Genomic DNA, 15033 nt, shown 5'->3' with positions numbered 1-15033 from the left:
AGACTGTGGAGGAAGGCCAATGAGAGCTTGTTTATGGAGAAGGGTAAGAGAGCTTTGTGGGGGTTTGCTGAGGACGGGGCACAGCCTGAAGCAGCTTTCACCATCCTGATCCTTCTTCCCATTAATCACCCCTATGTCTTCCCCAGTCCAGTTGCACAACCTGTTCCCCTTCTTCTCCTAACCCCTACCCTGTCTTCCCTAAGCTTCTATGCCTCCATCCTGCCCCTGAATTGCAGCCATCTTGCTTCTGCTCCCCAGCCCCCTTCTCCACCACCAATGAATCACTAATTAGTGCAAGTGGCTGTACTAGATATACGTAGTGCAGGGGGAGGGACTAGATGTTCTCTCAAGGTCCCTGTTTGCTGGCTGTGTCACCTTCTGCAGTGCAATCCAGACCAGTGAGGGGCTGTGTCACCCTTCTCCTGCAATCTTGACTGCCTCACAATGCTGCTGGTCCCAACCTGGTCCACTCACAAACAGCCAAATAATATGCAGTTCACATCCTGTGTGTCTGTGAATAGCTACAGCCCAGTAACTCTGACCCCAGCAGCCTGTCAGCAATACACCAGCCACACTCTGGCTTCCAGTTGCCTGGGTTACTGCCTGCAAGGTGACCCTGACACCCTCCCACTCTCAATTTTACCCCCAAAACAAATGTTCTGCACTGTCCAGCCCTCTCTGGGCAGTTCAGATGATATAGGTCCATTACCCCTGTAAGGGCTCGACATCCAACAGCCTGCTAAATGGGGTTACCAAACAGCTCAATTTAAACACAAAACTGGATTCATTATGATTAATAATAAAATATGAAAATATAAAACAAGTTTATTTAATTACAAAGAGATATGTTAAGTGAGTACAAGTATAAGGCATTAAAGTCAGAAATGTTTACAAGACAAATAAAGATAAAATGCTTTCTGACAGCGAAACTTAACCAACTAGATTTGGTTCACGGTAAAATCCTTACGGGATGTTCCCAGCAACAGGGCAGACCAAATTCTCAGGTCAGAACCCGTCCAGAACTCCAAAGGCTGGTTCCTTTGTCTTTTTAGGTGGAAGAGAGAGAGGGGGAAACACAGAGAGAATACCTGGAGAGTTTTTACCCCCTGCTTTTATAGTCCAGTCACCTTTTAAATGCATTTTCCTGAGGGTTACCCCTAGATAGAGTTCCTTCCCCTTGTGAATATGGAAACATGAAGTCTTCTGGTAAAAGAGGTTCCATGTTTGCTAAAATGCAGATCTACCTGTTCCTGCTCCACCCCTTCATTGCCAAAGAATGGCCACTTGACAGGTGATTGCCAATCAAATTTGATGACACCTGGCTAGAGTATTAGCTTGTCCTTAGTCTTTGGCTAGGTCTACACTACCCGCCTGAATCGGCGGGTAGAAATCGACCTCTCGGGGATCGATTTATCGCGTCCCGATGGGACGCGACAATCGATCCCCAAATCGGCGCTCTTACTCCACCAGTGGAGGTGGGAGTAAGCGCCGCCGACAGAAAGCCGCAGAAGTCGATTTTGCCGCCGTCCTCACAGCGGGGTAAGTCGGCTGCGATATGTCGAATTCAGCTACGCTATTCACGTAGCTGAATTTGCGTATCTTAAATCGACTCCCCCCTGTAGTGTAGAGGTACCCTTTGAGGAACAGGTTCATCCCCTTCCCAGACTTGTCAGGTAAACATATTTCAGTCATAATTTCATCTTATGTTCATAACCTTACACATAATGTTGCTCCATTCATTTCACCATGATATTATTGACCGTGAGTTGTTCGTTTTCAGCTGGTACCTCACAAGGCATATTTTGTAAAAAGACTATTACAATAATCTGTAGGATGTGAATACAGGGGTGCATTTAGTCACCAAGAAATCCCAGCAGGGCTGCCAAATGTGTGACTATTTTGCCCAATGCATTGTGTGACATGGCACAGTTCCTACACGACTGTTGCTACAGCATTGCCAACCCGAAATATTCAAAAATCATGAGTCACACCCCCCAAAAGCATGAGGTTAGCTTAAAAACCATGAGATTTTCAAATGTGGTATATTTTAGGTCGTTTTCATTTATCTTCTGGTTTTTGAGTCTTTAGGATACTTTGGGAATCACATTTTCAAGTTTTTCACTGCAACCATGACTCCAAGAGCTGGAGCAATAGTGGGAGAATATCAGAAAGTACTTAGTGGTAACAAATCCCCACTCACTGCTAGCAATAACTTGACTCCATCTCCTGTCCTGCTCCTTCTTGTGCACTGCTTAAGCAACTGGTGAAGGAGAGTACAGGTGGGTCATTTGCAACAGCTCCCACCATCACACAGCAAGCCTTGGAACACTCAGGTTGGCTGAAAATTTGAAGTAGCAAAGATGCCCAGCATTTTGGGGTAGGTTACTAAACATTTTTTTCCCCTTTTCTCCCCTAATGTAACCCAAGTAATCATACAGGCTTGTTTTAAGGATTTTGAGGAAGTTTGTGAGACTTTGGGAGATATGCAAGCTTAATGGACTTATTTGACATACAAAAGTAGAATGTGTGTTTGTGTGAGTAACTTTGATCCTCTCTCCCATCATTCTCTTGCTGCAGAATTGGAGCCCAGCTTCTTGTTCCTTTTAGTCTTAGCAATTGGGTTTGGTTTACATTGGTTTACAATTGCCAGAATACCTTTCATAAGCTTACATAAGCCATGTCCAGCTCATCAGTGTTTACCAGTCTCTTGCTGTAAACCTCTCTCTTGTTATTTGAGTACTGTTTTTACTGTTTTATAACAGTTCCTTGAAAAATTAGAACAAACCTTCATTGAGCTCTGATTCTGCAAAACACTGAGGCACATGCTTAATTTTAAGTATCTGCTTATGTCCAATTTATTGCTGTAGAATTACTCACGTGCTTAAATTTACACATGCGTATGTACTTTGCTGAACAGGGATGGGATTTCACATATGCTTAAAATTAAGTATGTGGATAAGTGCTTTGCTGAATCAGGGCATCAACCGTTCCTGTTCCATAAAAAACAAAACAAATTAGACCCTTCCAAACAGCCTAGAGAAATCTTAACTATCGTCTTCTACAGAGAGTGCCATAAAATGCAGAGACTCACAAAAAAACAAATTACATTTTAAAATTACTATAATTACAATACAGTAGAATTTCACCTAAATAGAATGTACCAACCTCTTGCCCTTTTCTTCAGTCATAGCCAAAAATACTCTGATTAGATAGCAATTCAGTCAATCCAGCTGCAGAGGAAAAACATTTTTTCTTCCATCTCTTCTGAACTTTCATCTGTTGCTACACTCACACCAGCTCCAACCACAAGAAATGCCTCTCTGCCTACCATCCCATGAGAATGGACACAAACCCTAAAACACAATGTAACCATCTGCTTCCCAAATTAATTCAATGAGGCCCAAACCTAGCATGTTTACAAATTAAAGTATTTTAAAGAGTGTTGCCGTATTTGACTCAATTCACTTAAACTATTATAATACTGCTGAATATACCAGGTTTCTGATATTTCACCTTTGAAGTGCTGGTATTCCAGAGAATGCTGCCACCTTACACACAAAGATCTAGCAAGAATCAGTCGTAGAAGTGCTAAAGTCTTTTCTCTTTAGCCTGATGTTCAAAGTATTCATATGCATCCAAAGAAGTGGGCTGTAGTCCACGAAAGCTTATGCTCTAATAAATTTGTTAGTCTCTAAGGTGCCACAAGTACTCCTGTTCTTTTTTTAAAGTATTCATAGTCCACTCTGCATGAATGGTAATGCTCTGCTCCTCTTACTCCCTCATTTTTTGGATGTTAAGAACTGTTGCTCTCTTGCTAGTTTCACTTTGTTCTGGATAAGATTTTCTTTATTTTGTTCACTTTTATTTATTGAAATTGGTGAGGTTTTAGAAAAGTGACCCATGTTTCTTGATTTTTGTATGAATGAAGTTGCCCTATTGTGTCATTCTGCAATAGTTTAGAATAGTGGAATTGCTATGGGAAAATACAAATAAACCCTATGAGATTTGCAGTGAATGCTTTAGACCTGGCCTGGTTGTCAGAATATTCATCAGTCACTTTGATGACTGTTCATAACACTCCCTTTATTTAAATGAGGGGGAGAATGAATGTGTACAACAAAGGTCATTCAGAGCTACTGTGTAAGGCTATGTATGCACAGACACAGAGATTGGTACAGATGAATCAGAATAAGAGCAAAGCTTGAGTGATTTGTGATCAGAAGCTCTCAGATTTTTTTTACAGCCTTACTCAGTTTTCTTGTGTTTTGTACATTTTGAACAGTAATGTGCATCTTTAAGAAAACATGTTTCTAAACACCATATTAAAAATGCCCTCTGTTGCTCAACATACTTATATTTTATAAGATTCTTTTTTGTGACGAAACATAGGAAATAAGACAAACATTTTCAACTGGGAAAAAAATGTAGTCTGATTTCAAACCAGCCAAGACTAGACTTTCTCCAACTATTAGATATGAAATACCCTTCTCCAGCTGTCTCAGTGAGATAGACACTTCTCACCATCTGCTATTCTTTAAGGGCCAGATCCACAGGCTGTTGAAGTCAATGAGAGACTTTCCATTGACTTCTTTGAGCTTTGAATCAGGCCCTAGAAGAACTGTGAGGATCTGCAAATCCTTTAGAATTATACACAGATTAGTATCAATGGTATCTTTCCCAGAATTATATCAATTCTTAGAGAATCTGTTTCTACAATCAGTCCAAGATGGCGTAGCCAGATGGAAGGTACTGATTTTTTTCTATGGGGAAGGGTTATCTCCCTTAAATTGATCATAACCCCCATAATAATTTATCTTTCAGTGTGATTCTTCTTTAGAACTCAGAAACCATCTTCAAGTTCTTTGATCAAGTATTTAAAATTTTGTTGTGAGATAGGAAAAAGTCAAGAAGAACTTTATTGAAACTGCAGATATATGTCACCAAGGTAGGAAGAGCTGATTGCTAACTCTATATCAAACTAGACCTTCCTATTGATGAAATAATTAATAGGATAAAAGTGAAAGCTCTTGAGGGAGCACCTGCAAATCCAAAATCTATCCTGACCACTTCAGTAACCAATACATCTAAGAGCAGCCCAACAATCCATACAATTTGAATGATAGGAATGGAGGAAACCTGTGTCCTTCTCTTTCCATTCCCCCAGCCTGACCTCCCTTTCTGCTCTTTTCCACATTCCTTTCTCAAATCAGAACCCTCCCTTCTTCCCTCAGGCTAAAATAAAACCTGGATGAATCTTCCACTATTCCCAGGAGATATAAAACTCATGCTCCATGCCAGATAGTTCTTCGCATGGAACCAGTTTTGCTTTCATGCCAGGAAAATTCCATCCCAGGTACTGCTGTTAGTCAGAGAATCCTTTTCCTTTTTACTTTCTTTTCTGAAGTGGGGAATGAAACCTGGTAGCTGTTGCAGGCAGAGCAGGACATCTGGCCAGGGGAGTGGGTGTTTCCACACAGAAAGTGTTTCAGAACAAAGCTCAACTTCTCAGCAGCCTCAGAATCTCTCCTCCACCAAGCAAAGTGTTCCCTACTGGCTCCTCCTTAACTCAGGAAATTAGCCAGTCCTGAAACTGTAAAACATCTCAGGAGCGGTCAGCCTCTTAAGAGTTAATGGCAATTTGGGAGAAGACATCTAAGCTTATGCAGACAGTTTTCCCTGGTTCTCCCAAGGTCAAATGTATGAGTTTTATGGGTGATCGTTATTTCAAAACACTCAAAGCCAGCTCCTCAGCTGGTATAAATCAATGTTGCTCCACTAAAGTTAATGGAGTTATGCTGCTTTTTACCAGCTCAGGACCTGGTCATTTAATTTAAAGAAAACATTTAATTTAAAGAAAATGTGTAATGCACATGACCACATCTTGCAGCCCCATCTCACCTTTCTGTAGCTCCTATGTGCAGGACAGGAGAGCTCCCACATGCAAATTCATTCACATGATTTCGGCACATATCCCAACAAACAGACGCTTATTCACTGAGTTTCAGCCTCATTTGTCTCTGATTACTCATGCTTCAAGCTCTTGGACAAAGTCTAAGGCTAGGTCTACACTACCCGCCTGAATCGGCGGGTAGAAATCGACCTCTTGGGGATCGATTTATCGCGTCCCATCGGGACGCGACAATCGATCCCCTAATCGACGCTCTTACTCCACCAGCGGAGGTGGGAGTAAACGCCGTCGACAGGAAGCCGCAGAGGTCGATTTTGCCGCGGTCCTCACAGCGGGGTAAGTCGGCTGCGATATGTCGAATTCAGCTACGCTATTCACATAGCTGAATTTGCGTATCTTAAATCGACTCCCCCCTGTAGTGTAGATGTAGCCTTAGAGAGCTCTTAGTCCCAGCTTCATTTCCTCCCATCACTTACATTCTTTTGCAATTATTGACTAGCTACCACTATTACCTCTCTCCTTTCTGAAGCATGTTTGCTATGGCCACCCATATGATTTGCATAAGGACAGCACGATGCTAGAAGCAGAAATTTGGTCTGGCTTTGGCCCTGGTAGTATTTGATTTATAATAGCTCTTCTCTTTCTCACTTTATTTCTCTTACCACAGGAATGGACTATCCCTGGGGTCTGTATCTTCTCTCCAACCTTGTTATGCTCTTTGAGTCTTCTCTTCCTGTAAGTTAATTTCCTTGTTAGAAGAAAAGCTTATTTTTCTGTTGAACTTTTGTTGTTGTTACTTCATAAGATACTTTTCTGACAGAAATATTAACTTTTCAGTGAAAGTAAACTGGTTGCACAGATATATATTGACGTAAGTTACATCTGCCACTCTTGTATCCTGAAGTTCCCCAGAGAGTAGTTATCAGTGATTCACAGTCATGCTGGAAGGGCATAACGAGTGGGGTCCCACAGAGATCAGTTTTGGGTCTGGTTCTGTACAATATCTTTATCAATGATTTAGATAATGGCATAGAGTGTACACTTATAAAGTGTGTGGACGATACCAAGCTGGGAGGGGTTGCAAGTGCTTTGGAAGATAGGCTTAAAATTCAAAATGATCTGGACAAACTGGAGAAATGGTCTGAAGTAAATAGGATGAAATTCAATAAGGACAAATGCAAAGTACTCCACTTAGGAAGGAACAATCAGTTGCACACATACAAAATGGGAAATGATTGTCTAGGAAGGAGTACTGCGGAAAGGGAACTAAGGTTCATAGTTGATTACAAGCTAAATATGAGTCAACAGTGTAATGCTGTTGCAAAAAAAGCAAACATCATTCTGGGTTGTATTAGCAGGAGTACTAAGCAATACATGAGAAGTAATTCTTCCGCTCTACTCTGCACTGATTAGGCCTCAACTGGACTATTGTGTCCAGTTCTGGGCGCCACATTTCAGGAAAGATGTGGACAAATTGGAGAAAGTCCAGAGAAGAGCAACACAAATGATTAAAGGTCTAGAAGACATGACCTATGAGGGAAGATTGAAAAAATTGGGTTTGTTTAGTCTGGAGAAGAGAAGACTGAGAGGAGATATGATAACAATTTTCAAGTACATAAAAGGTTGTTACAAGGAGGAGGGAGAAAAATTGTTTTTCTTAACCTCTGAGGATAGGACAAGAAGCAATGGGCTTAAATTGCAGCAAGGGCGGTTTAGATTTGACATTAAGAAAAACTTCCTGTCAAAGAGGTTAAGCACTGGAATAAATTGCCTAGGGAGGTCGTGGAATCTCCATCATTGGAGATTTTTAAGAGCAGGTTTGACAAACACCTGTCAGGAATGGTAGACAATACTTAGTCCTGCCTTGAGTGCAGGGAACTGGACTAGATGACTTCTTGAGGTACCTTCCAGTTCTGATTCTAAGTAATTGATCAGAACATGCAGGAGAATGAAACACAGGCACAAGGATGGATTTTAAAGCAGAAGGCTGAAATGTTATTAACCTTTTTTAACTTTAATCTCTCCCCAACTCATCCCAAAACAAAACATGTATTTGGGTCCAGTGCAGTGTTAAATGGCCTCATGCCAAATAACCAATATTCAGGGTTGGCCTCTTCAGACTAACTAGGATTCAATTCACCTCTGAATATACTCATTTTTCTCACTGCAAAGTGTAATGTGGGCATTAATGAAAGGAACCTTAATCTATGAATACTAAATGTCTCCCCTTTTTGCTCCATGGTCCCCAGGACATATCCTGGGTCTCTCAGTCATGTCTACCTCTGGGAACCATCCTCTGAGAGACTCTCATCTGCACAGGACATCAGCTGCAAGTGGTGACTAAATTATGAACTCCACTTATAAACTTACAACTTTTAAACACTGTTCTTATGCCTTATTAACCTTAAACCAGGCCTCTGGGATGCTGCAAGAGAGGTGGAAAAACCTAACAAACACCTCATCAGTCTTTCTGGGGGAGGAAGGGGGGAAATTCCTTCCTGATCCTCAAAACTAGTGACTGCACAGACCCACAACATCATAGTTCAAACTATACCTCCATAGGGCAGAGAGGGCAGAGCAGCAAATGTGGCAGAATGGCTGCTACTTACTCTGAGGGTGTCACATACTGCAAGGCACGAGGGGAAGAGCATAAGAGAATAAACTCTCCCTTGTCCACCAGAGACTAGGCAACAGCAAAAGGGAGAGGTAGAATCTCTCTTCTCTTCCTTTGCTCCACTTCTCACCTAGGCACAATCTCAATGTGCATTCTGGACAGGGGAAGAGTAGGGCCCAAAACAACTGAACTTGACCCTCTAATTCCCCCCGCTCCTCTCAGGACTCCATGGGTTGTCTTTCCCCTATTGGTCTGATCAAACATTGCCCACCTCACTGAGACAGGGGACCTTTCAGGAAAGTGTATTTAAATTGTTTGTACAAAATCATTAGTTTTGCAGAAGACAAATTTACAAATATTTTATTTTTTATAGTTTACCATAATCACAACAGAATTTCAAAATATTCTGCTAAAGGCATTTGAAAATTTGACATGGCTAAATCCTTATTCAGTTTTTTCTCAAGCAAACTTTAATGAAATTGACTCTACAAGAGTTTGCCTGAGTAGAAACTGAGTTAGAAACTCAGGAGATGGCCCACAAGTAGTAAAACTGTATTAAGAAGATTTTGGAAATAGGAGAAATAAACAAACTACATGGCTTATATATTCCCTCCCATGGAAAAACATCTGGAAGGTGAAAATTTACTTGGAAAGAGCTGTGAAAAGACGTAGGTAGCACCACATCATCCTCTCAATTACGTGCATTGGACTGCCTGTTGAAGAGCAGTAGATATGACCTAAAATCTTTGTAGGCTGAGATTCTGTAATGTCTGAAGCCATCTTCTAAATCACAGGATGTCCACAGCAGCTCCATGCTTCCCACCTCCGGAGGAAATCCAGGCTCCATTGAAGTCAATGGGAGTTTTGCCATTGACTTGAATGGAACCAGGATTTCACCTCAGATGTATGGTTTGTTCCCTTACTGTGTTGCCTATAGTTCCCTATCAGTGGTTTGGCCCTTCAGCATGGGCCACAGGCTACTTCCATCTATCAAAGTTCTTATAAGGCCACGTATCACCATAGTACCTGCCTTTCGTGCAGCAATCTACTTACACTTGAAAAGGATTTCTTACATTTCATGAGCATAGTTTGGGGTAGCGAAAGACATATATGGTATACAACTTTGGATGGGAGACTCCTCCAACCTACACACAATCACAGCCCCACATTTCGGCAATGTGCTGTACTCCTGTAGATAGCCTGTGCTGCTACTCCTGCATGATAGTTTCGTGGTGGGAGTATGCTGTTTAAACATTGGTAATTATTGCAGGAAACTGGCTACCTGTACTCCTTGTAAATTACTCTAAGTGATCCCCACTGTTGCGTAGCAGAGGGGAATGTGTGGATCAGTGCTTGCAGAAATAGATAGTTTTGAACACCGTATTTTGGTTTCCCTACACAGAGATTTTTGCACATTCACTGTGACAAATATCTGCCTAAACTAAAATGATTACAGTCTGAATATTTCACAATTGTTTTAGAAAAAGTAGATGTAAAAAATAGTCAAAAGATAGATTTTATAAAGTGCTTTTTTATTATGCGTTGTCAACAGTTAAATGATGTGTTGCTGTTTCATGCAAGCTAGACTAATGGTAAGATAGCAAAAACATACTATGCCATAAAAGTGTTAAGGATAAAAAGTGCTAAATCTGAATAAGATTGTACAGTTTTAAATCTAAAACTAGGAAGCTGGTTTATCTAAAATTATTTTTGAAAAAAAAAAAAGTAAAATAACCTCTGTTTTACTCCTGTTTTCCTGCATCTTGAATATTGTCCCAATTCTACATGTGATGTTCTTCTTCATGTCATTTCCTACATTTTTACACAACTTACTTTTTGCTGTCATGCAACATAATGCACAGTAAACATCTCAGTGCTCCAAAGGGACATGACAATTTCAGGGAGACAGCAAAATGATATAATTTCCATTATTATTTGCCCACTGGTTGTAGCTCCTATTTTATTATTATTCCATTTCAAACCAAGTATTTCATGATGTTGCTAGAAACATACTTTTCTAATAAAAGCTAACAAGAAAAATGTACATAATTTATCATGGAGAAACAGCTTATTTACTTATAGAAATAACAATACATGAAAAAAAATTGTAGAAATATTTTTCCTTATTCTTCTGCACACCAGGTGCATTACTTCTTAGTTCATTACAAATGATAAAGAACAATGTTGAATTAATGCATGTATCAGCAGGATAGTCATATTTTAAAATATTGCCTGCAGCATAAAGAATTGTAGAAATACAAATCATTTGCATCCTGAACTGAAAAAAAACCATCATATTTTTGCCTCTCTATTGACTGAAAGATAATGTAAGCAAAAATAAAATATGAATAATTGGTGATATATAATACAAATACACATTCATATATAATCTCTGTATATTAAGTTCCTTAAGAAGTGCCATAGAATAACTGGATTACAGAAATGCCTAACTCATTAATTGTAGACATAAATAATATTTTACCATATACTTTGTGAGTGACAATTTTAGCTGATCATTTGTTTTATTCATAATCATTATAGCATCTATTTCTTTTGATTTGCTCTTCTACAGTGAGATAATCAGACTGGACTTTATCTCCTTGAGATGGTGGAACAACTATATATCTTGAGCTCAGTAAATCTAAACTTGTGCTTGTGCCATTTGCTGACACTTCCGTTATTTCACCTTCTTGACAGATATTGATATCATGTAGTTCCATATCAGAATTCCCATGTTCTTTTGAATATGGACTGGAAGCATTTTTAGTTATGTCTACAGAATCTAACAGACCTAAGTCTAAGAACATGTCATCTTTTTCAGGAAAGGAAGGTGTTTTCGCATTATCACATAAAGTAGTATTTAAGCTATTGTCATTTTTTGATTTTTCCCCAATGCTTAGCAACTTGGTATCAAAAGGGAATGCTGTATTAGTGGTTTCCTTTAAAACTAATACGTTGTTGGTACAAGATTTTTGACAAGTGGCATTTGTATTAATTTGAACAAGACTATATGAGGTAACTTTATCTTTGGAGTTTTGTTTCTCAAGTGCAATGTTTACAACATTGCTAGAAGAGCTCTCTTGAAATTCAGGTATACCAAGTAGTTCTGCATTTCTTGGTTGATTTTCTAGCTTTTCAAAAGCATATTCAAACATGGTGTGATTTGCATGGCTTAATTTTTTTACTGGATTAGGTATAACTGAGAGAGAGGTTTCCTGTCTACAAATGTTCAAGTGTGAAAAAGTTGTATAATTATTATTATTATTATTATTATTGTTACTCATATTAAACTCTTTATGATTATCTTGTACTGTCTCCTTATCAATATTAGTAACCTGTAAAGCTTCTACACCATCAGATTCATTAATTTTTTCATCTCGCTCCTTCTCAGCACTCTGCACAACTACATTATGTTCCTTTCCACTATCCTCTCTATTCTCTGATCCTTCTGTTTCATTCATCTTATCTTCCACATTCTCATTTTTTTCATCTATTTCCTTACTGCCTACTTCAGTTATCTTTGCTACATTGAAATTTATAACTTCTTCTCTCTCAGACATAGAACTAAAAGATGACTGTTGATTTTGTTGTGAGTCAACAATGTCATCTTTCTTTTGTTCTTCTTTCTCTCTGAGATCACTCTGGGTATTTTCTAGCTGAGGTTCATTTTTATTGCCCAGAGGTGTATTTGTGTATGTTCTGGACACTTCTTGTGCAAAACCTTCTGGGGGCCACTTTGGCTTATTCATTTTAACCTCCTCTTCAACAGAAAATGTTTTTTGGGGGAACATAACATGATCTGTAGAAGGAGGCCATGTAATCTTTAATTTGCCTCTTTCTGTAGATCTTTTCAAATTGTCATCTAGAGTTTCAGAATGCACATATTGAATATCTGAATGCAAGTCTGGTTCAATTTCTGTATTAAGCTTAGATATGATAGTTGTCTCATTACTTGGATTTACCTCTTCAGCATGAACATTGCCAACTGAGCTTGTTTGGTCTTTGGAACTCCATAATTCTTTGTGTTGCTTGTGTCCAAAACCTTCATCATAATTTCCTTTAGACTTGAAAAGTTGCTTAAAATGGGGTTTACAGTATGATTGTCCATGGAGAGATGCATAATTTCCCAAGCTGTCAAATGGAAGAAAATTTGTTTGATAGCATCTATAGATCTACCAAGAATAAATACACCAAGAATATTCAATTTTAGTTGACCTGATAAGTACTCAAAAATTACAGTATCTATAGATATCTTTATGTATATTTTAGCAAAGAAACAATAACATTTATTTTTAATTTTAATGCATGGGTCTCACCAGAAAAAGGATCTTAAGTATTTGAAACTTTATGTATTGTAAATTCCTATAAAAACTAAAAATTTTGGTAGCAAGAACCTCACTTTTATATCATAATGATAATAATTAAAATATATAAATGGATGATTATTTCCTACAGCTATAGAAATACTTTACAGTAAATGGACTAAACTTAATTAAAGTATAGGCTGCCAAGAGGAATGATCCCTAGCACTTTATGTTTATGCTTTTTTAAAGTTCATGACAGTTGCTAGTGTATATGACAACCACTGAAGTCCTCTTTATTTTCCTACAGAAGAAGTGGAAAACATGCAGTACCGTCCAAGCTTCTCTACACTTCTCTATTAGCACACCTCAGTCCTTTTCTTGGATGACAGGATTTATTCATATGCATGTTTACTTAGGCTTGGATCCTGCTCCCAATGAAGTAAAGGGAAAAATTCCTATTGACTTTAGAAATACAGGATCAGATCTATAATCCTTGCCTGGAAGACCTCCCAGGTCTCTTGACTACTGATCCAAATCTCTATCTGCTGGTTAGCATTGATAGGAACACGGTTGCCAGTTACAGCGGTACTTGCACCTCAGAAGCAGATTTTCTGTGAATGAATTGGTAGTTCCTCCTTACCTTAACTTACTGCCGCAGTGGTGACATCGGAAACATGATTTATGAAAGATTTGCTTGTCGACAACTAGACATTCCATTGGATAAACTTTCTTTTGACAAAGTATGCATGTTTCCTTTTCCTGAAGTTGCAGTTTCTAGAAACAATAATTTATAAAGGTCATATATCGGTCCCCAGCCATGTATTTGAATTTATTTCTAAAAGATGTCACTTTATCAGTCCATGCACAAAATGAATGGTTTATATGGAAAGCTGCAATGCTGATTTTTGTCAGTTCATCCACGAATTGATAAGTAATCTACAAATTTTAGGGATAAACTATAATTCAACTAATTGTAATACTTTGAAAGCAAAAACCTGTTCACTTTTTCAGGTGAGTAGTTTCATGAATTTTAATAGGACTTCACTTCAGGAAGCCAAGCAGAATTTTGCCCTTTGTATGTAATAAACATTTTTTTCTTAAAGTGAGATGGTATCATAAAAAGGAATGTTAAGTTGGATTGAGTATGTTTATATAGAACCCATCTCTTTGAATCTGCAATGTCATTTAGAGATATATACGCAGAGGGTGAATGTTTGAAACTATGATTAGAAAGCTTTGCTTAATTATGCCAGAAGCACATCAAGGAACTCCATTACTGCATTAACCTGAAAACTACATGCACATATGTTGCAAATATGATAGAGATATAATTATTTGAGCTTTTTACAGTTTTCATTTTCATGGCTGGTATTTTGTTCAGTTAATTTGCAAGAGAGAATTAGCTACAATACTGATATTAGCTAATTATATCAAATCCCTTCTTTTATGAAGCATAATTGATTGTAAAGGAAACTAGCTATATTCCAAAGTACAAAGCACCAGTAGAAAGTTTATTTCAGGAAGGTGAGGGGCAGGAAGAGAGGAAGATAACAGACAATCTGCTGGGCTTGAGAAAGCTACACTGCTATTCTGTCTTGATTTATGAATTGCTATAACATGCATGAAATCCATGTTAACAGGCAAATACAAATAATACAGCATTAGAGTGGGCTAAATTCTCTGCTGATGTAAATGGTGCCGCTTCCCCCTTATCATCCGAGTTCTGCACCCATTTACACCAGCAGAGAACGTGGCCCACTCTAATGTTATATTATTTGTATTTGCCTGCTAGTACTGATTTTATAGCAATTCATAAATCAAGACAGAACAGCAGTGTAGACTATACAACTGTGCCTATATCTCCTAGAGCTGTGCAAAACATCCAAGGAGAAATTAAAAATCTTCAAAATTTACTTAGAAATTACCTGAATGCAAAATTTTCCCCATAAGTGAATAGACTAATCAAAGTTGATTTTTGTACTCATGTCCCTGAAAATTTCAGGGCACTCTTTGTAGTACAGTCTGGATTTAGTTTCCTGTTGTTAGCCTGAGGGGAAGGCAGATGGTTGAACTCACACAGTATTTTGACAGGTTCCCTGACTGTCTGAGGGATGTACACACGTGGAGCTGGGGTGTGCAATTCCCAGCTCAGGAGACATTCCCATGCTAGCTCTGAGCTAGCAGGTTAAAAATAGAGCTTAGCCATG

The 15033-nt window shown here is 38.7% G+C and overlaps 1 protein-coding gene across 1 annotated transcript in view; it reads right to left on the bottom strand.

Annotated features, from left to right (window-relative positions):
- Nucleotides 1–13505: 13505 nt before the first annotated feature.
- XIRP2 (xin actin binding repeat containing 2) overlaps nt 13506–15033 on the bottom strand; it is a 151217-nt gene continuing 149689 nt past the window's right edge. The window contains exon 9 of the mRNA XM_034786171.1: nt 13506–13600. Within this exon, the coding sequence (XP_034642062.1) occupies nt 13506–13600 (95 nt within the window). The remainder of the gene's footprint in view (nt 13601–15033) is intronic.

The sequence above is a fragment of the Trachemys scripta genome, chromosome 11, assembly GCF_013100865.1.
Source record: "Trachemys scripta elegans isolate TJP31775 chromosome 11, CAS_Tse_1.0, whole genome shotgun sequence".
NCBI classification, from domain to species: Eukaryota; Metazoa; Chordata; order Testudines; family Emydidae; genus Trachemys; species Trachemys scripta.
Note: the sequence above shows the minus strand (reverse complement) of the source record. Positions and strands in the feature narration are given on the sequence as shown.